The sequence below is a fragment of the Fukomys damarensis genome, unplaced genomic scaffold (genome assembly GCF_012274545.1).
Source record: "Fukomys damarensis isolate Sample0158 unplaced genomic scaffold, DMR_v1.0_HiC HiC_scaffold_11, whole genome shotgun sequence".
In the NCBI taxonomy this organism is placed as follows: Eukaryota; Metazoa; Chordata; class Mammalia; order Rodentia; family Bathyergidae; genus Fukomys; species Fukomys damarensis.
This window is the reverse complement of record NW_022900923.1, coordinates 21,946,358-21,966,722: the sequence shown is the minus strand read 5'-3', so window position 1 is coordinate 21,966,722 and position 20,365 is coordinate 21,946,358. Positions and strand designations below refer to the sequence as shown.

Genomic DNA, 20,365 nt, shown 5'->3' with positions numbered 1-20,365 from the left:
TGTAAATACCAAATAGTTTCCCTGGTGTGAATATTCTGCAACAATGCATAAGATTCTAATAAGATTACTGACATTTAGAAATTTGAAGAAAGGAGCTAAAGGTGTAGGGAAGGTGTGATACGTAGGGGAAGAACAAAAAGGGAAAAGAAAAAAATGTGAGAGAATGAAAAGATGAAAATAAAGTGTTTGTAGATGGGGAGGGGAGGAGGGGGTGAAGGGAGGGCAGAGGTAAGGGGAAAAAATGAGAATCAAGACTTGCCATGTAAAGGTACATGATCCCAACAATGAATGTAACTGTACTGTATCCCTAAAATGTACCAATAAACTCAATAAAATTAAAAAAATAATAAAAAATGAACAAATTAACTAATAGAGGAGAGATGACAGGAAACTAGAAGTTAGACTCTTGGAGATGGAGAAAGTGATGGCGGAGGAGGAAGAAAAGGGAAAAGGGGAAGAAAGGGATTAAAAATCAACATATTATGTGCATGTATGTAACTGTACTGTATCCCTAAAATGTACCAATAAACTCAATAAAATTAAAAAAATAATAATAAATGAACAAATTAACTAATAGAGGAGAGATGACAGGAAACTAGAAGTTAGACTCTTGGAGATGGAGAAAGTGATGGCGGAGGAGGAAGAAAAGGGAAAAGGGGAAGAAAGGGATTAAAAATCAACATATGTTATGTGCATGTACTAATTCCCCAAAACAAACATCACTATTCCATATTAAAAATACACACTGCACGCCTATATTACCAGCATTCAGGAGGCTGAGGTAGGAGGATAGCTGTGAGTTTGAGACCAACCTGGGCTACATAGTGAGTTCCAGGTCAGTCCCAACTACATAATGAGAACCTGTTTCAAAAAACACACACAAACACACACACATTGGGGCTGGAGATTTAGCTCAGTGGCACCGTGCCTGACTTGCAAGCACAAGGTCCTGAGTTTGATCCACAGTACCAAAAATTTTTTTAATTGCTAAATAAATATGACATTTTAAAATGTCACATAGCTCAAGAGCTACTAAAAAATATCAAAAATGAAAGAAATATGAGTCTAGGTGGTAAACTACAAGCTAATAAATACAGAAAAAATTTATGTAGCCTAAAAAAGTCATCCATAGATCTGTAATTAATGGGTTGCCGGGAAATATACATTATTTGGTGGTACAGGGATATGATATTTCAAATTTACTCTTAACAGTTTTATATTCGTGTGTGTGTGTGTGTGTGTGTGTGTGTGTGAGTATAAAAGCAAATGAGGCCGAATATAATAAACACTCAGTGAATCAGGCAAGAAGGTACATGGGAATTCCTTGTCCTATTTTTACAACTTTTTATGAGTTTGGAATCAAATGAAAATAAAAAGTTACCCCCCAAAATGAGTTCCATTTAGTTGTCTCTGGCCAATTGTTGTTCAAAACACTCTCTCACAGGAAATGCCATATAACACACATAACAACCAAGGAGTGACAGCTTCTCCAATTCTTTCTTATAAAACCTTAGTCCAAAATTCTAGTTGTTTTATAGCCAAGTGTGGTGGCACATGACTATAACTCCAACACTCAGAAGGCTGAGGCAGGAGAACTGCCAAAAGCTCAAAGCCATTTGGTGAGTTCAAGGCCAGCCTAAACTACATAGCAAGATCCTGTCTCAAAAACAAACAAACAAAAATCTAAAGTTCTACTTTTTTAAACTATGAGACATTCAAATGTTGTCTCAGAAAATAAAACCAAGATCTCATTTTCAATCCCATCAGTAGAGAATCCAAGAAAATGAGATGACAAGTCTGAGATTCTGACTTAAAGGGCTACTACTTTCCTTTGTCTGCATGGTCATGACAATGTATAAGCCATACTTAAAAGATACAGTAAAGAACAAAGTTCATTCAGAACAAAGTTCCATTTTTCAAAGTTCAAAATTAGCAGAAAGGAACAAAGAACAATTTAGTCATTTAATTACTACAACCCCAAACCATGGAGTCTTCATTAGTTTTAAAAATATCTCTTCAATTGTATCAGGGCAGCTAGCCCACGTTTTCTCACTGCATTAGGATATAACTGTGTTGTTTTCAGGTTCTTCTATGCATAGGAAGGAGAAAATAGTTCAGTATGTCCAGTATTTGATATGTGTCATATACTCACTCATCATAGCACTCCAAACCTGAAACTCCTGTACTTGACACAATATGGAATTCTTCTGGAATGAGACTGTCTGTTAATCTCTTTGGCTTAAAAAATGAAAGAAGAGAAGAATAAATATATTAATAGGTGAGAAAGTTGAGCTGTGTGAACCTAATTCCTACCCCAAAGGGATACTATGCATTTTTATTAGTACACCTGTGTGACAAACACCTTCCTCTTGCAGAGCAGGTACCGGCACACATCACGCCTCCATCCCGTGCTCACTTCAGCAGCACACATACACCTCGATCTCACTACTTCCCTTTCCTCCACTCCCCTCCCCCTCTTCCCTCCATCTCTAGATCCCCTTCCCATTAGCTTCTTGTTTCCTATAATCTGTCATTTATTTTGATCTTTGAATTATTTATACTTTGGGTTTTATCTGTAAGAGAAACCATGTGACATTTAATCTTGTGTATCTGATTTCACTTAAGATTATGGTCTTGAGATTATTTTCCTACAAATGACTCAAATGTATCCTTACTTATGCCTGAATCGTACTCCATTGTGTATACACATCACCTTTCCTTTATTCATTCATCTGTTTGTGGACATACTGGCCACTTTCAAGATTTAACTATTATGAATTGTGCTGCTATAAACATGGGTATGCATGTAGCACTATAATATTAAGTCTTTAATACTTTCAGAAGAATACCTAGAAGGGAAATAGCTGGGTCAAAAGAAATTTCTAGTTCTTTGGGGAAATCATACTTATTTCTATAGTGGTTGTGCTAGTTTACATTCCCACCAGCAATGTAGGATGGTTTCTTCCCCACACACACAACCTCACCAGCATGTGTTGTTTGATTTCTTGATGACACCCATTCTTTCTGGAGTAAGATGGAATCTCAGCACTGTTTTAATTTGTGTTTCTCTAATGCACAGAGATGTTGGACATTACTTCATGTACTTATTAGCCATTTGTATGTTTCCTCCTAAAAAGTATCGATTCAATTGAATATTTTTTGATTGGGTCTTTTATTTAGGGGGTCTAAGTATTTTTTGAGTTATTTATATATTGTAGATATTACTCCTTTATTTGAGGTATAGCTGAGGAAAAAAATGTTCTCCCAATGTGAAGGTTGTCTTTTCACTCTGTTGGTGGTTTCCGTTGCTGTGCAAAAGATTTTAATTTGATATAATGCCATTTATTGACTCTTGGTTTTATTTGTGTCACTGATGTTCAACGAGTGTTCCCAGCTCTATTTGCCAAAGAACTCTCTTTTCTTCAGCCTGTTTTTCTACCCATGTCAAAGGTCAGATGTCTGAGTGTACCTGGAATTGATTCTGCATTCTCTATTCTGTTCCTTTGATCCACATATCTATTTTTGTGCTGTACCATGCTGGGTTTTTCTATTGATACATTTTAGGTATACAATATAATGACATTCTTCATTGGAGATTTGTACCTTTGCATAATATATCTTGATTCATTTTTCCCCATTCCCCTGCCCTCCCTCCAACCCCTCCACCTCTCTATATATACAAAGACTTTGTTTCCATTTTTTCACGTTAATTCCTTTCTTTCTTTCCCCCACCTCTCTCACATCTCTTTCCTCTTTGTACCTTTTCTTCCTATTTCAATTATCTGTTATACATTTTGATCCTTATTTACACTTTCAGTTTCTCATGCCAGAAAACAATTCTGTATTTACATGTCTGTGTCCTGTTTATTTCACTTAAAAGTATCACCTCAATGTGCATCCATTTAGCTATAAATGTCTCTAGTTTCTCATTCTTTATAGCTGAGTAGTACTCCATTTTATTTATTTATTTATTTATTTATTTATTGGTACCGGCGATTGAACTTGGCTCCTTGTGCTTGCAAGGCAGGCCCATTTTATTTTTTTAAAAAAACATACACATTTTCTTTATCCAGTCTCCAATTGATGAGCATTAGATTGTTTCCAAGTTTTATTATAATCTGTGCTGTCATGAAGATGGGTGCACATATATCGCTGTTGTATGATCCTTTTAATTCTTTTGAGAAGACACCAGCAGGAGAATAACTGGGTCAAATTGGAATGCCAATCCTAGTTCTTTGAGGTATCTCCATACTGATTCCTACAGTTGTTGCACCAGTCTACACTCCCACCAACAGTGGAGAAGGGTTCATTTTTCCCCACAGCCCTGCCAGTATTTGTTATTGGTCTATGTCATCATAGCCAGCCATTCTTTGTGGGGTGAGGTAGAATCTCAGTGTTGTTTTCATTTGTATCTCCAAAATGATCAGAGATATTGAACGTTTTTTCATGTTTATCTGCTATTTCTATTTCTCTGACTGAGAAATGTCTGTTCATTTCAGATGCCCATTTTTTTTATCAGATCTTTAAATTAGGGGGAGTCTGACTTTTTAAAATTATATGTATATTCTAGATAGTAGACCTTTGTCTGAAGAACAGCTGCAAAATTTTTTTTACCACATTGTGGGTTGTCTCTTCACACTGTTGGTGGTTTCTCTTGTGTACAGAAGCTTTTTAATAAGAAGAGATGCTACTCGGTGAGCTAGAACACATGCAACTGAGGTTTTGTTCATGACATCTTTTCCTACACCAATGTCTTCAAGACTTCTACCTAACCTCTCTTCCAATTAGTTCAATGTTTCTGTTTTTTTTGTTTGTTTGGTTGGTTGGTTGGTGTTTTGAGACAGGGTCTCACTATGTAGTTCAGACTGCCCTGGAACTAACTATGTAGCCCAGGCTGGTCTCAAACTTGCAGCAATCCTCCTGCCTCAGGCATGCACCACCATACTTGGCTGTTTCTGTTTAATAGTTAGATCTTTAATCCATTTCAATTTTAGTTTAGTGCATGGTAAGAGATATAGATCTAGTTTTAATCTGTGGCAAGTTGAAACCCAATTTTTCCAACACTTTTTTTTTTTTTTGGTACTGGGGATCAAACTTTGGATTAAACTTGCAAGGCAGGCAGTGGAACCACTGAGCTAAATCCCCAGCCCTCCAGAACTATTTATTAAAGATGCTATCTTTCTTCAGTGAAGGTGTTGGGCTCTTTCATTGAAGATGAAGTGTCTGGAGTTGTTTCTGAATCTTCTAATTGGTTTCATTGATCCTAAGGTCTGTTTCTTTGCCATTACAGTGCTGTCTTTATCACAGTAGCTTTGTAGTATAGTTTCAAATTGGGGATTGTGATACCCCCTACCTTGTCTTTGTTGCCTAGAATTGCTTTTGCTATTCTAGGTCTCTTCTTATTCCAAATGAATTTTTGGATTGTTTTCTCAAGGTCTGTGAAGTATGCTCTTGCAATTTCTATTAGGATTGCATTGAATCTATATAGCAGTTTTGGAATTATGGCCATTTTCACTAATTGGTTCTTCCTACCCAGAAGCAAGGGATGTCTCTTCATCTTCAGATATCCTCTTCAAATCTCTTTTTTCAGAGTGCTATAGTTTCAGAGTAGAAGTCTTTAGTTTCTTTCATTAGGTTGATTCCTATGCATTTCATTTTTATGGATGCTATTGTAAAGGGAGTTGTTCCTCTAGTTCTTTTTTCAGTGAGTCTGTTGTTTATGCACAGGAAAGCTATTGATTTTTGTGTGCTGACCTTGTATCCAGCCACTTCACTGAATTTGGTTATTAAGTCTAGAAGACTTTTGGTGGAGTTCTTGGGGTTGTCTATGTGGAGTATCGTGTCATCTACGAATAATGACAATTTAACATCTTCATTTCCTATCTCTATTTCTTTTACTTCTTTCTCTTGTCTAATTGCTGTGGCTGTTTCCAAAACTATATTGGACAGGAGTGGCAATAGTGGAATTCTTGGCTTGTTCCTGATTTTAGTATGAAGGATTTCAGTTTTTGACCATTTAGTATGATATTGGCTGTTGGTTTTTCATAGATGGCTTTTATCAAGTTGAGATAAAGACTGTCTATTCCAATTTTTTGTAGGGTTTTATCATGAATGCATGTTGGTTTTTGTCAGATGCCTTTTCTGCATCTACTGAGATGCTCATATGGCTTTTGTCCTTGGCTCTATTAATATAGTGTATTTATTGATTTGCATATGTTGAACCATCCCCGTATCCCTGAGATGAATCCCACTTGGTCAGGTTGTATGATCTTCTTGATGATCTTCTGTATTCTATTTGCCAGCATTTTATTAAGGATTTTGCATCTATGTTCATTAGTGAGATTGGTCTATAGTTCCCTTTTTTGGTTGGGTCTTTTTCTGCTTTTGAGGTCAAGGTGTTGCTTGCTTCCAGGAATGAATTGAGGAGTACTGCTTCCCATTCAATTTCATTGAAGAGTTTAAACAGTAGTGGCAATAGTTCTTCTCTAAATTGTAGAATCCAGCAGCGAAGCCATCAAAGCCCAGGCTTTTCCTAGTTGGCAAGTTTTTAATTACATTTTCAAATTCACTGATTGATAATGGGTTGGTTAGAATTTTTAGGTCTCTTCATTCAACTTTTGTAATTTATACACATCTAGGAATCTGTCCATTTCTTCTGTGTTTTTCACCTTATTGGCATATAAGTTCTTGTTTGTTTGGTACCAGGCATCAAACTCAGGACCTTGCACTTGTGACACAGGCAGTAGCACCACTGAGCTAAATATCTCTGTCCCACATACAGGTTCTTTTTTTCCCCCCTTTGGTATCAGGGATTGAACTCAGGTCCTAGTGCTTGCAAGGCAGGCGGCAGAATCACTGAGCTAAATCCCTGGCCCCATATAGGTTCTTGAAGTAGGTATTGATGATCCTTTTGATTTCTGCTGGGACTGTTGTAATTTCACCTTATTAATTCCTAATTGCATGGATTTGGGTCTTTCCTTTTTTTGATATGGTTGGCTAAGAGTTTGTTGATTTTGGTTATTCTTTCAAAGAACCAACTCTTGGCTTTATTGATTTTTTTTGTATCATTCTCTTAGTTTCCATTGCATTGATTTCTGCTCTGATATTTATCATTTCCTCCCTTGTATGAGCTTTGGGTTTTTCCTGCTCTTCTTTTTCTAGAAGTCTGAGCTTCAGCATCAGGATATTTCAGCTCACTCTGTTTTCCTAATAAGAGTATCCACTGCTATGAATTTTGCTTGTAAGACTGCTTTCATTGTGTCCCATAGATTCTGGTATGTGGTACTGACATTGTCATTTAGTTGTAGAAACTGTCTGATTTCTTCTTTAATTTCCTCTGTGACCCACTTTATTCAGAAGTGTGTTGTTCAATTTCCATGTGTTTATAAAATTCTTTAGATTTCCTTTGCTACAGATCTGCACTATGGTCTGATAATGTACAGGGGATACCTTCAATTCCTTTGCACTTACTTAAACAGGTTCTATGAGCAAGTATGTGGTCTATTTTGGAGAATGACCCATGTGCAGCCGAAAAGAAAGTGTATTCTGATTTTGTGGAATGGAACACTCTGTAAACATCTGTTAAATTCATTTGTTAAAAAGTTTTATTGAGTTCTAATATTTCATTGTTTATTTTGTCTAGTTGGTCTATGTGGCAGTGGGGTATTGAGATCCCAAACTATTATTACATTAGTGCTTACTTGATTTTTCATGTCCATTACTATTTGTTTTATATAGTTGGGTGCACTAGTACTTGGTGCATATATATTTATGATTGTCATCTCTTCCTCTTAGATTTTTCCCCTTACAAGGATGTAGTATCCTTCTTTGTCCCTCTTAATCAGTGTTGGTTTGAAATCCACTTGATCTGCAAAGAGGATAGCTACACCTGCTTTGGGGGGGGCAGTCCTGTCACATGAAATATTGTTTTCCATCCTTTAACTTTCATCTATTAGTTTCTTTTTTAATTAGGAGTGTTTCATGTATGCAGCATATTGTTAGGTCTTGCTTCTTGATCCATTCTGCTGGTCTATTTCTTTTGATTGGTAAATTTAGACCATTTACATTGATGGTTATAACTGATATGCATACTTATCCTTGTCATGACTTTTTCTTTTTGTTGGATTTTCCTCCTTTGTGTTTAATTTCTTGTTATACCTACTGGAATCATTCTGCTGGGCTTCATGGGGTTGTGATCCTCATTATCTTTTCCTAAGATACTGTTTAAAAGTTTTTGGAGTGCTGGTTTGGTCTTCATAAAGTTCCTCAAGTCCTCTTTTTAATACAAGTACCTTATTTCTTGGTAAATTTTGAAAGATAGTTTTGCAGGGTACATCAATCTGAGTTGGAGGTTGTTTTCTTTTAGGGCTTGAAATATGTCATTCCAAGCTCTTCTTGCCTTGAGAGTTTGTGTGGAGAAGTCTGCTGTGATTCTGACGGGTTTTCCTTTGTATGTGATCTATTTCTTTCTTCTAACTGCTTGTAGAATTTTGTTCTTTTAAGTTTCTGGAAGTTTAACTATTATATGCCTATGTGTAGATATTTTTTGATCACTGCTAGTTGGAGTCCGATATGCCTCACTTATCTGTATGTTGAGATTTTTCCCCCCTACTTGGGAAGTTTTCTGCCATTACTTCTGTGAAGTTTTTCTTTATATCTTTTGCACTCTCTCCTGTTTCTTCATTAACTCCAATCAGTCTTATGTTATTCTTCCTTGCATCTTCTAGCAGCTGCTGAATTGATTTCTCGTGGTCCCTTACTATTGAGAAAATTTTCTTTTCCTGGTCACTAATTGCTATCCTGACTCCTATATCTGAAATTCTGTACTCACATTGGTTCATTGTGCTGCATGAACATTCAATGGAGTTTTTAATCTCCTGGAAATCTGCTTGCATCTGTTTTATGGATTCCATTTTTTCCTATGTTGGGATTCCATCATATTCCTCATCTCTATTTTTTATCTGTGTCTGCTCTAGATTTATTAATCATGACTTGCACTATGGATGCAATCTCTGTTGTTTTCTGAGAAGTTATTTCTGATTTCATTTTTTCTAGGTCCTCTTTCATTGCCAGTTTACAGAGTCTAGGTGGTGGAGATTGTTACATCTTGTTGTCCTTTGGGGTTGCCTTAGGTGATGTGAAAGTCTGGTTTTGAGACTTATTTACGTGTCTTCTCATTTCAACAGATGTAGCCTGTTTCGCCTTTGTTAAGGCAACTTTTTGCTCATGAAAAAAAAAAATATATATATATATATATCGCCACTGTGACACTATTAGCTTTGACTATCCAAGAACAAAGGATGCATTTGTATTTTCTGGTATCCTATTCAATCTCCTTTTTCAGAGTACTATAATTTTCATCATAGAGGTGTTTCATTTCCTTGATTAGGTTAATACTAATATTTTTGAAGCTACTATGAAGGTATTGTTTTCTTGATTTATTTCTCAGTATGTTCATTGTTTGTTACAGAAATGCTATTGAATTTTGTGTATTGATTTTGCATCCTGCTACTTTGCTGAATTTGTTTAGTATTTCTAGGGGCTTTTTGGTGGAATTTTTTGGAGTCTTCTATGTATAGGATCACGTCATCTATGAATAAGAATAGTTCAGCTTCTCCCTTTCCTATACACAAAAGGGATACTATTTACTAAGTTGAGAGATCTTGACTACAGAAATAATAGTATCTTAGTAATGTACATGATAGCAAACAACAGGAACAAAACTTTAAGCAGAATTACTTTTTAAAAGTAAGCATGAATTTGAGAACAAGTTTATTTCTAGGGCAATCGCCCTTTGATATCTGACAAAGGCTGGTTCCAAGAATCCCCACACATACCAAAAATCTGCAGATATCCAAGTCTACTATATAAAATGGCACAGAGTCAGGGATTTAGCTCAGTGGTTCCACCTCCTGCCTTGCAAGTGCAATAAAATAAAATTTTATTTTATTTGCATATAATCCATACACATCCTCTCATTTATTTAAATATATCTAGATTATTTATAATACTTAATATTAATGTTATATAAATAACTGATACTGAATTATTGAGGAATAATGACAAGAAAAAGTCTATACAGGTTTACAACATGCAATTTAAAAAATATTTCCTATTTTGGGTGGTGGCATATGCAGTAGAGGAACTCTCAGATATAGAGATCCAAGTGTATTCAAAAATTCATTATTAAACTGGGCATAGTGGCATAGCCCTGTAATCCCAGCACTGAGGAGGCTGAGGCAGGAGGATCACTGAGAGTTCAAGGTCAGCCTGGGCTACATAGCAAGATCTTATCACAAAAAACAACACAAAACAAAAAGAAACAAATTCATTATTTTTTTAATTCAGTAGGAAAACTAAAATTCAGCTTAGCATCATACTATGAATAAGAAATCTACAACTTTGTATGTGGATTTCTAGAAGGAAATATCTCTTCCCACTGTATTTTCTAAAATGGCAACAGTGTTGGAAAACACCTTAAGGTATTTTTTGTCTTTGCCCACTAAATAGCTTTTAAAGGAAATAACACAATAAGCAATGCAGGCTATTTTTATAGTATGACATTATTTTATATTTGGGGGAAGTTATTAAAAGATAGAAAGAGGGAGAGAAGATTATCAAATGTTTTACCTTATGAGGCACGATGACACCACCATTCTTGTTGTGATCATTTTTGGATTGTAATGCATGGTCTGAATGTGGGGGACAAACTGCATTCTCTCTAGTCTCTCCTTTTACATATTTAACATCATATAGAAAAGAAATATCCCTAAAAATAAGAAAAATGTGCATTACAAAAATAAACTTTCACTCTGGCTACTAAACAAGAGGGAGTAAGATCCTACTAGTGAATAAAGTGGTCATTTATGTCAGCAAAACTGATCTCCTTACCTCATACTTTCTAAGAAGATCAGAGCATTAGATACAAGTTTCTCCAACATTATTCCTCTATATGAAATCTCATTCACATCACAAAATCTTTCATTCAGTCTTAGGCTAAGATAAATTCTCTTTTCCATGGTTATTCCTTTAATTTATCCACTTGAGTCCATCCTTGCCTACATCACTGAGTATTCTGGTCTAACAATCATAACTTCTGTGTCTTTCCTACACTGAAACATTCCTCTTGGTCTATAACCTGTCTTTTCCCCTTCTAAACATATTTGCTTTACCGTAACCCTGCTATTATTTCATCATGATTGGCTTGTCTATCTGTCAATCATCTCTCAATTTCTGTTCATTAAACTTCCCTACAATCTGACTTCCACCCACATCTCTATCCTGAAACAATTTTCCAGAAAGCTCATGATGATTTGCCACTCTGAAGTCAAATTATATCTTATCAGTCATTTCCACTATATTTCTCTGGTATATTTTCCAAAATTGACCATCTCTCTGTTTGAAAACTCTTTCTCTATTATCTGTGTTACTAGATACTTGTGTTTTTTTTGTCCCAACTGCTCCATCTTAGGTAGACTTCTCTGTGCCCTCCTGCTACTAAACAGAAATGTTCCACAAATATGAATCCTCATATCTCTACTCTTCTCCCTATACCTTTTCTCTCTTGGCAATGTCATCAACACCTTATCCCAACCGTTACTTGCCGGAACAATTGAGTCCTTCCATTCTATTGTTTCATCCTCTTGTATTCACTAATTCACTATCCTTACTACATCTAACTCTCACTAGAATCCATTACTGAGACCCTCCAATTTTATCCCTTTTAAAAACTTTTTTATTAGTACATATTTATCATACACATTGATCACAATCATCATAAGGAATTTGTACCTATACATAATATATCCTGATTTTTCTTTTTTTCCCATTCCCCTCCCCTCCCTTCAACCTCTCTTCCCTTTATTTACAATAGCTTTGTTTCCATTTTTTCCTTCTATTCTTTTTCCATCTCTCTTCCTTCCCTTCTCCCCCTTTTGTTCCCCTGTCCTATTTGAAAATGTTTTTCCTAATTCCAAATATTTATCCATCATTATTCTCCTTATTTGCCTTCTGAGTTTCTCATGAGACACAGTATGATATTTAAACTTTTGTGTCTCATTTATTTCACTTAAGATTATACTCTTAGAGCCAAGGGTTTAGCTCAGTGGTGCTGCCACCTGCCTCACAAGCACAAGGACCCCAGTGCTATCCCCAGTACAAAAAAAAATCATGGTCTCAAGGTGAATCCATTTTTCTACAAATTAGTCGTGTGTCTTTCTTCATGGCAGTGTAGTACTCCATTACATACAAATGCCATGTTTTCTCTAGTCATCTGGTGTTGGGCATTTGGGCTGTTTCTAAGATAAGTTGTCCTGCTATAAACATGGGTATGCATGTATCACTGTGGTATGATGCTTTTAACTCTTTCAGGAAGATATCTAATGAGGGAATATTCAAATGGGACTTCTTGTTGTAGTTTTTTGAGGAATATTCATACTGATTTCCATAGTATTTACACCAGACTATACTTCCATCAACAATGAAGAAGAGGGCCGGGTGTGGTGGCACACACCTGTAATCCCAGCACTCAGGAGGCTGAGGCAGGAGTATCGCTGTGAGTTCAAGACCAGCCTGGGCTACCTAGTGAGTTCCAGGTCAGTCTCAACTAACTACACAGTAAGACCCTGTCTCAAAAAAAAAACATTGAAGAAGGGTTCCTTTTTTGACACAACCTCAACAGTGTTTGTTATTGATTTCCTGATGATAGCCATTCTGCCTAGAATGAGATGGAATCTCAGTGTTGTTTCAATTTGCATTTCTCAAATGGCTGGTGATGTTGAGCATTTTTTCATAATTTGTTTGTTTGTACTTATTCATCTGAGAAATGTCTATTGAGTTCAGATGCTCATTTTTGGATTGGGTCTTTAAATTTGGGGCGGGGGTCTGATTATTTTGAATTCTGTATATACACTAGATGAGAGTCATTTGCCTGAGGAATACCTGGTGAAAAATTTTCTACATTGTGGGTTGTCTTTTCACTTTGTTGGTAGTTTCTCTTTCTGTGGAAAAAGTTTTTAATCTGCTGTGGTCCTAGTTGTTGATTCTTTGTAATATTTCCTGTGCAACTGAGGTTTTGTTCATAAAGTCTGCCTACACCCATGTCTTCAACAGTTCTTATTCTCTCTTCTAGCATATTTATTATTTCTGTTTTAATATTTAGATCTTTGATCTATTTTTATTTTAGTTTAGTGCATAGTGAGAGATATTGGTCTAGTTTCAGTCTTTGGCATGTGGAAAGCCAGTTTTCCTAGCACCATTTATTAAAGAGGCCATCTTTCTTCCAGTGAAGGGGTTTGGCCCCTTTGTCAAAGATAAGGAAGCTGAGTGTGCTTGTTGTGTCTACATCTTCTATTCTGTTCCATTGATCCTCCTGCTTTGTTTTTGTTTTATTTTGTTTTGTTGTGCCAGTTCTATACTGTTTTTATCACAATAGTTTTGTAGTATAACTTCAAATTGGGGATTGCAATGCCTTCTGCCTTGCCCTTGTTGCCCAGAATGGCTTTTACTATTCTAGGTCTCTTCTGGCTCCAAATGAATTTAGGATTGTTGCCTCTATTTCTGTAAGGCATGTTTCTGGCATTTTGATAGTGGTTACATTAACTCTATATATTGGTTTTGGAAATATGACCATTTTCACTATTTTAGTTTTGCTTATTCAAGAACAAGGGATATCTTTCCATTTTCTGATATCCTCTTAGATCTTTTATACAGTACTATAGTTTTCAAAGTATTTATCTTTTGCTTCCTTCATCAGATTGATTCATAAGTTGTTGTTGTTGTTGTTGTTGTTGTTGTTGTTGTTGTTGTTGTTGTTTTTGAGACAGGGTCTCATGATGTAGTTGAGACTGTAGCCCAGGCTGGGCTCAAATTCACAGTGATCCTCCTGTCTCAGCCTCCCAAGTGCTGGGATTACAAGCATGTGCCACCACTCCAGGCTTCGTTTTTCTTGATGCTATTGTGAAAGATATTGTTTCCCTAATTTCTGTCTCAGTGAGTTTGGCATTCATGTACAGAAATTCTATTGATTTGAGTGTCCTCTTTGTATTCTGTTAGGCTGCCATTTTTGGTTATTAATTCTAGGAGTACTTTGGTGAAGTTTCTGAGGTCTATGTAGAGTATCATGTCACCAGCAAGTAATGATAAATTTAATTTTTTCCTTTCCTATCTGTATTCCTTTCACTTCTTTCTCTTCTCTAATTGCTTGGCTAATGTTTACAGAACAATATTGAACAAGAGTGGTGGTAGTGGGCACCCTTGGTCTTGTTTCTGAATTTTGAAAATTTTTAGTTTTTGTCCATTTAGTATGTATGATATTGGGTGTTGGTTTGTCATACATGGCTTTTATCAGATTGAGATAAGGACTTTCTATTCCAATTTTCTGTAGGGTTTTTATAATGAATGTATATTGGACTTTGCAAATGCTTTCTCTGCAGCTATGGAGATGATCATGTTTATGTCTTTCATTCTGTTAATGTGGTATTTATTGATTTGCATATGTTGAATGAGCCCTGGAATAAATCCTACTTGGTCATGGTGTACAATCTTTTTGATAATTTGCTGCATTCTGTTTGCCAGTATCTTATTGGGGGTTTTAGCACCTGTGCTCACTAGGGAGATTAGCCTGCAGTTCTTTTTTGGTTCAACCTATCTCTGCTTTTGATATCAGGGTAATGCTTGGTTTCAGGGATGAGTTTGGGAATATTGCTTCCCTTTCAGTTTCATTAGAGTTTAAGGCATAGTTGCATTAGATCCTCTCTAAAGTTCTGGTAGAATTTAGCAGTGAATCAATCTAGACCTGGGCTTTTCCTTGTTGGTAGTTTTTTAAAATTACTTCTTCAATTTCACTTATTGACACTGGGTTATTTAGAATTTTTATATCTTCTTGATTCAACTTTGGTAATTCATATGTACATAGAAAATTTGTCAATTCCTTCTGTGTTTCCTGTCTTCTTAGACTATGTATAGGTTCTAAAAGTAGGTATTGATGATCTTCTGGATTTCTGCAGGACCTGTTGTGATTTCACTCTTTTCTTTCCCAATTGCATGGATTTGGATTTTTCCTTTTTTGATATCGTTGACTAGGGGTTTGTCTATTTAATTTTTCAAAGAACCAAGTCTTTGATTCATTAATTCTTTATATTGTTTTCATAACTTCAATAGCACTAATTTCTGTTCTGATCTCTATAATTTCCTCCCTGTATGGACTGGGGGTTTAACTTGCTCTTGTTTTTCTACATCCTTGAGGTTGAACGTTAGGTTATTTGTTGGAGCTCACTGTTTTTTGATGTGGGAACTCACTGCTCTAACTTTCCCTCAAAGGACAGCTTTCATTGAGTACCATGTCCTATTGGCATTGTTGTTTACTTGTAGAAACTGTCTGATTTCTTTAATTTTATCTGTGACCCTTTGGTTTTCAGGAGAGTATTTTTTAATTTCCATGCATTTATGTAGTTTTTGTGGTTTCTTATGTCATTGATTTCCAATATCATTGCACTATGATCTGATAATATGCAAGGGATAATTTCAATTACTTTGCATGTACTTACACATGTTCTATGAGTTAGTATGTAGTCTAATTTGGAGAAAGTCCCATGTGTTGCTGAGAGAAATGTGCATTTTGCTCTTGTTGGGTAAACACTACATAGATATCTACTAAGTCCATTTGTTGAAAGGTTTGCTTCAGCTCTGATATTTGATATTTTTGTCTAGTTGAGCTGTCTATTTGTGACAGTGATATACTGAGGTCCCCCATTAAAACTGTATTAGTGCTCATCTGATTTTTCATATTCATTAGTATTTGTTTTATGCAGTTGGGTGTGCCAGTATTAGGATTATCTCTTCCTCTTGGATTGTTCCCTTTGCAATTATGTGGTGACTTTCTCTGTCTCTTCTGAACAGTCTGGGCTTGAAATCCACTCTGTCTGCTAATAGAATAGCTGGTTTTTTTCCAGGTTCCTGTCATATGGAGTATTGTTTTCCATCTTTTGACTTTTGGCCTATGAATTGCTTTTTGAGTTAAACATGTTTCTTGTATGCAATATATTGTTTTATACTGTTTCTTGATCTATCCTGCCAATCTATTTCTTTTGACTGGTGAATTGAGACTATTCACATTTATGGTTATAACTAATATATACTGACTTCTCCTTGCATTATTTTCCTATTGGTCATTCCCTTTATTTCCCCTCTAACTCCTTGCTTGCCTGGTGGATTAATTCTATTGGGATTCTTGTCTTTGTTGTCTTTTTCTAGAATATCCATTAGAGCACCTTGCAGTTCTGATTTGTTTGGTGGTCATGAATTTCTTCAGGTGTTTCATGGAGGTATCTTATTTCTCCATCAATTTTGAAAGATAGTTTTTCAGGGTACATCAATATGGGTTGGAGATTGTTTTCTTTTAGGGCTTGAAATAGTTCACTCACAGCTCTCCTTGATTTGAAGGTTTGTGTTGAGAAGTCTGCTGTGATTTTGGTGGTTTCTCCTTTCTGGGTGATTTGTTTCTTTTCTCTAACAGCTTTTAACATTCCCTTCTGCTGAATTTCTGGAATGTTTACTATTACATGCCTTTATGTAGTTTTCTGATCATGGCCAACTGGAGTTCTATGTACCTCATTTCTCTGTATCTCAAATTATTTTTCATTTTGGGGAAGATTTGTTATTACTTCTGTGAACAAGTTTTTTATATCTTTTGTGCTATCTTCTGATGTTATTTTGATTAGCCATATATTATTCTTCTTTGAATCATCTAGCAGCTATTGGATTTTTTTTTGTGTGGTCTCTTGATATTTTTAAGAGGTCTTTCATTTGCTAATCACTAATCACAATCCTGTCTTCTAGATCTGATACTCTATCTTCACATTAGTTGACTCTGCTGCATACACTTTCACTCGAACTTTTAATCTCCTGATTATGTCTGAATCTGTTTTGGGGAATCTAGTTCTTTCCTATGTTTGGCACTCATGGTTTTCATATCTTTCCTAATCTCTTTTTTAAATTGGTATCTGCTCTAGTTTCACTAACCATTTCGTGCGTTATGGTCATCAACTCTTTAATCATCTCTGTTTTGCTTTTGTCAAGAGACTTACTCATCTGTTTTGTTATTTCCACTACTACTGTTTCATAAAATTCAGCTGGGTGGTTTTTATTTCTTTCACCTCAAGGCCCCCTTGATTGCCTTGGGTGAGTTGGGGGTTATGGGTTGTATCTTGCTTCCATGTGTTTTCTTTCTTTCTTTTCTTCCTTCCTTCCTTTCTTGTTTTTGTTTTGTTTTCTGCTTTAAGATTTATAAATTATCTGTGATAGGTAGCTTTATTACCAATTTTAAGACCTTATTAGGAAATGACTTTTCAGAGATGTTCTGTAGATGTAGCTGGCTTTTGGCTTTTGAGTCTACCCCAGGGTCCTGCCTTTTAAATTTATTAGGGATGAAAGGTTGCTGCCTGTTTGACCTAGCACTCAGTTCTTTGGGACTGGACTATAACATTGTTTGTTTGTTTGTTTGTTTTGGCACTGGAGATAAAACTTGGTACCTTGTGCTTGCAAGGCAGGTGAAAGAACCACTCAGCTAAATCCCCAGCCCTATAGTACTGTTTATGACCCCCAGACAATCCAGGTGTTGGCATACAAGGAATTTCAACACAACTGTTGATCACAACTATGTCACCTTGGCTAAAGTAGTATAATCAGTAATAACACTGGCATCAATCACAGACTAGAAAATGACAAACTATGAAACTACTAATTTGCCACCTTTAACCACAGGTATACAATTTATAGTTATATAACAAAATCTAAGACTAATTAGAAAATTATATACAGTAAATATTCACTCAATAGAGGGATTTTACCCTAAGGGAAGGAAGATAACTCAAAAGTAATAAGAAAAAATAAAAAAAAAGAGAAAAACATTTAAGCAAGGCTGAAGGACAGAGGAAGATTACCCAAGCCTCAAGAAACTGGTGAAGACATGGGAGGGAAAGAAGGAAAAAAACAAAAACAAGAACAAAAAACTAAAACAAGTTCCCACTCAGAAAAAAAAAAAAAACTGAAGAAAACCCAAAAAGTAAGGCAAAAATAATTTCCCTGTGATTTCAAGTCCATGGTTATCTTCCAGAATCTATAGTTTTGTGGTAGTGCCCAGTTCAGGGCATGACAGTTCTTGCTGGGAGACATAGAAAGCTGCTGGTTAGTTAATGGTGGTCAACTCCAGCAAGCCTGCAGTAGGATTAGGGTGTGTGCTGTATCAACCCAGCAAGCCTATAGTAGCATTAGGGCAGAACGCCAGTCCATATTTCAGGCTGATCCTGGCCTCTGTCACATGTTGTTTCATTTATAACATTCTGGGTGTCTTTTGCCAGCCTGACCATTGCTCCCTGGCCCTGGACATTTCCCATGGTTTTCCCTCTCCCAGCCACTGTGAATTTTCAACACTGGGAGCCCTGAGATGAAGCTAACACATGGCTTCTCTGAGTTCCAGATTCAGTTAGTCTGTTCCTAAAATGACATCTAACCAAACACTGTCCAGGGAACACTGCAGTTACTTGGACTGGAGTCACTCACCACCTATTGTAGTAGCTCACAGCATCCACTGTTTATTCCACGAGTACCCTAGAGTCCTCTGGAGTCACGCACTTCTACTGTGTCTCTGTAGATTTTATCTTCCTTTGTCATGTCCAGATCCAGGAATGAGGGAGAAAATGCAGGTTACCCTTCCTTTTTTCTGCATTAAGGTCTGTCTCTTCACTTTCTCTGTGGGATCCAATTTTTCCTCCCTGCATCCTGAGGATCCATCTCCCTCCTTCTCATCTTCCCCAAGTTGTTGTTTTCTGGCGTCTGGATTCCCAATTCTGAAGAGATTGATTTGCTGCTTAATGTTCTATCATTTTCTTGGAAGTCTTCCCTTCCCATCTTTTGCATTCAATGTCTAATCCATGGCTAATACTAATTCTATAGACGCCATGAATCATTACAGTGGTTGATCCTCTTTTCTCTTGCCAATGCCAAATCATTAATCAAAGTTTTCACTCCTTTTTATGTGGATTTCCAAATCTCTCTATACTCTACATATTTCTGTATATTCTTTTCTAGCAATGGTAAGCCTTTTAGAGCTTTAAATGATACAAACAGCCTGTTGCAGCACACATACTATAGGTTCACCACCACTGTTCTATATACATATGCCAGGTTTATTTCCCTATAGCATAGTTGTTGTTCTTATTGTTATTGTTGTTTGATGCTGGGGATAAAGATTCTTGTGATTGTTAAACACACACTCTACCACCAAGGTACACCTCCAGCCCTCTATGGCATTGTCTTAATCATGCCACTTATTGTTTAAAAAAAAACCGAAAAAACACTTTTTCAGACATCTTTGTCCCTGCACCCAATTTTAAGGTCAGCTTTGGTCAGACTGAAACTCATTTTCAATTCTTCTTCTGGAGAGTATTCCATACACTACTACTTTCTACCTACAGTGGACATTTATTGATTTTTGCTAGCCAAATACACATTCTCTTATTTTAAATAATATCTGATTCCCCTTTGAGGAACTATCCTGCTCCCCTGCTGAAGATGAGGCAGATTAGGGCATGGCAAAGCTTGTTGGGACATAGACCTGACATGTTAATTACAATATTCCAGAACACATGTGCAGAACAGTTCCCAAAGCCCTACATGTGCACTTCTCAGGAGAACTCAAGCAGGTTTTTAATAAGATGATCTATGCCTAATGTCAACCTGAAGCATGGGATCCCAGCACCAACTCTCAGGACTGACATGTAGAAGTTCTCATAGGTTTCCTCAAGATTTGGAAGGTACCAAGGAGAAGCCCAGAGGTTACTGCATCCTCTAGGGTGCACTTTTATCTTTCTTTTTCCTCTTTTATTTGGCACAAACTCACTCTGCAGAGCCAGTTTCACTCTCACACTTTACTCTTACGTTTTCAAATAAACTTTACCACTGCTTTTGGCTCATTTTGTTCAATTCTTTGTTTGAGATTAGAAGAACCTGGAATCTAACTCCAGAAGGAGAAGTGAGCAACCCAAAATGCTGGGGTAACATTTGCCAAACCACTTTTAGAACAAGCTCCCCATAAGAAAGAGATTATCAAAAAAGGTTCTATAGGGCCAGGAGTTTAGCTCAGTGGCATCATGACTGCCTTGCAAGTGCAAGGTCCTGTGTTCAATCCCCAGTCCCAGAAAACATACACACACACACACACACACACACACACACACACCGCATGCAAAAAAAACAAAAAAAAAGTCCTATAGCTGGGTACAGAAATTCAAAGCCTGTAATCCCAGCTACTCAATAAGATAAGGCAGGAGAATTACAAGTTTGAGGTCAGCCTGGGCAATTTAGTAAG

The 20,365-nt window shown here is 36.4% G+C and overlaps 1 protein-coding gene across 8 annotated transcripts in view; it reads right to left on the bottom strand.

Annotated features, from left to right (window-relative positions):
- The window catches only part of Axdnd1 (axonemal dynein light chain domain containing 1), a 193,402-nt gene that overhangs the window by 139,566 nt on the left and 33,471 nt on the right, over positions 1-20,365 (bottom strand). For all 8 annotated transcript variants that reach the window (XM_010630238.2, XM_010630237.2, XM_010630244.2 and 5 more), the window contains exons 5-6: positions 10,630-10,768; positions 2,153-2,238 (exon numbers count right to left, since the gene is read on the bottom strand). In XM_010630238.2, coding sequence (XP_010628540.1) covers positions 2,153-2,238; positions 10,630-10,768 — 225 coding nt within the window. The remainder of the gene's footprint in view (positions 1-2,152; positions 2,239-10,629; positions 10,769-20,365) is intronic.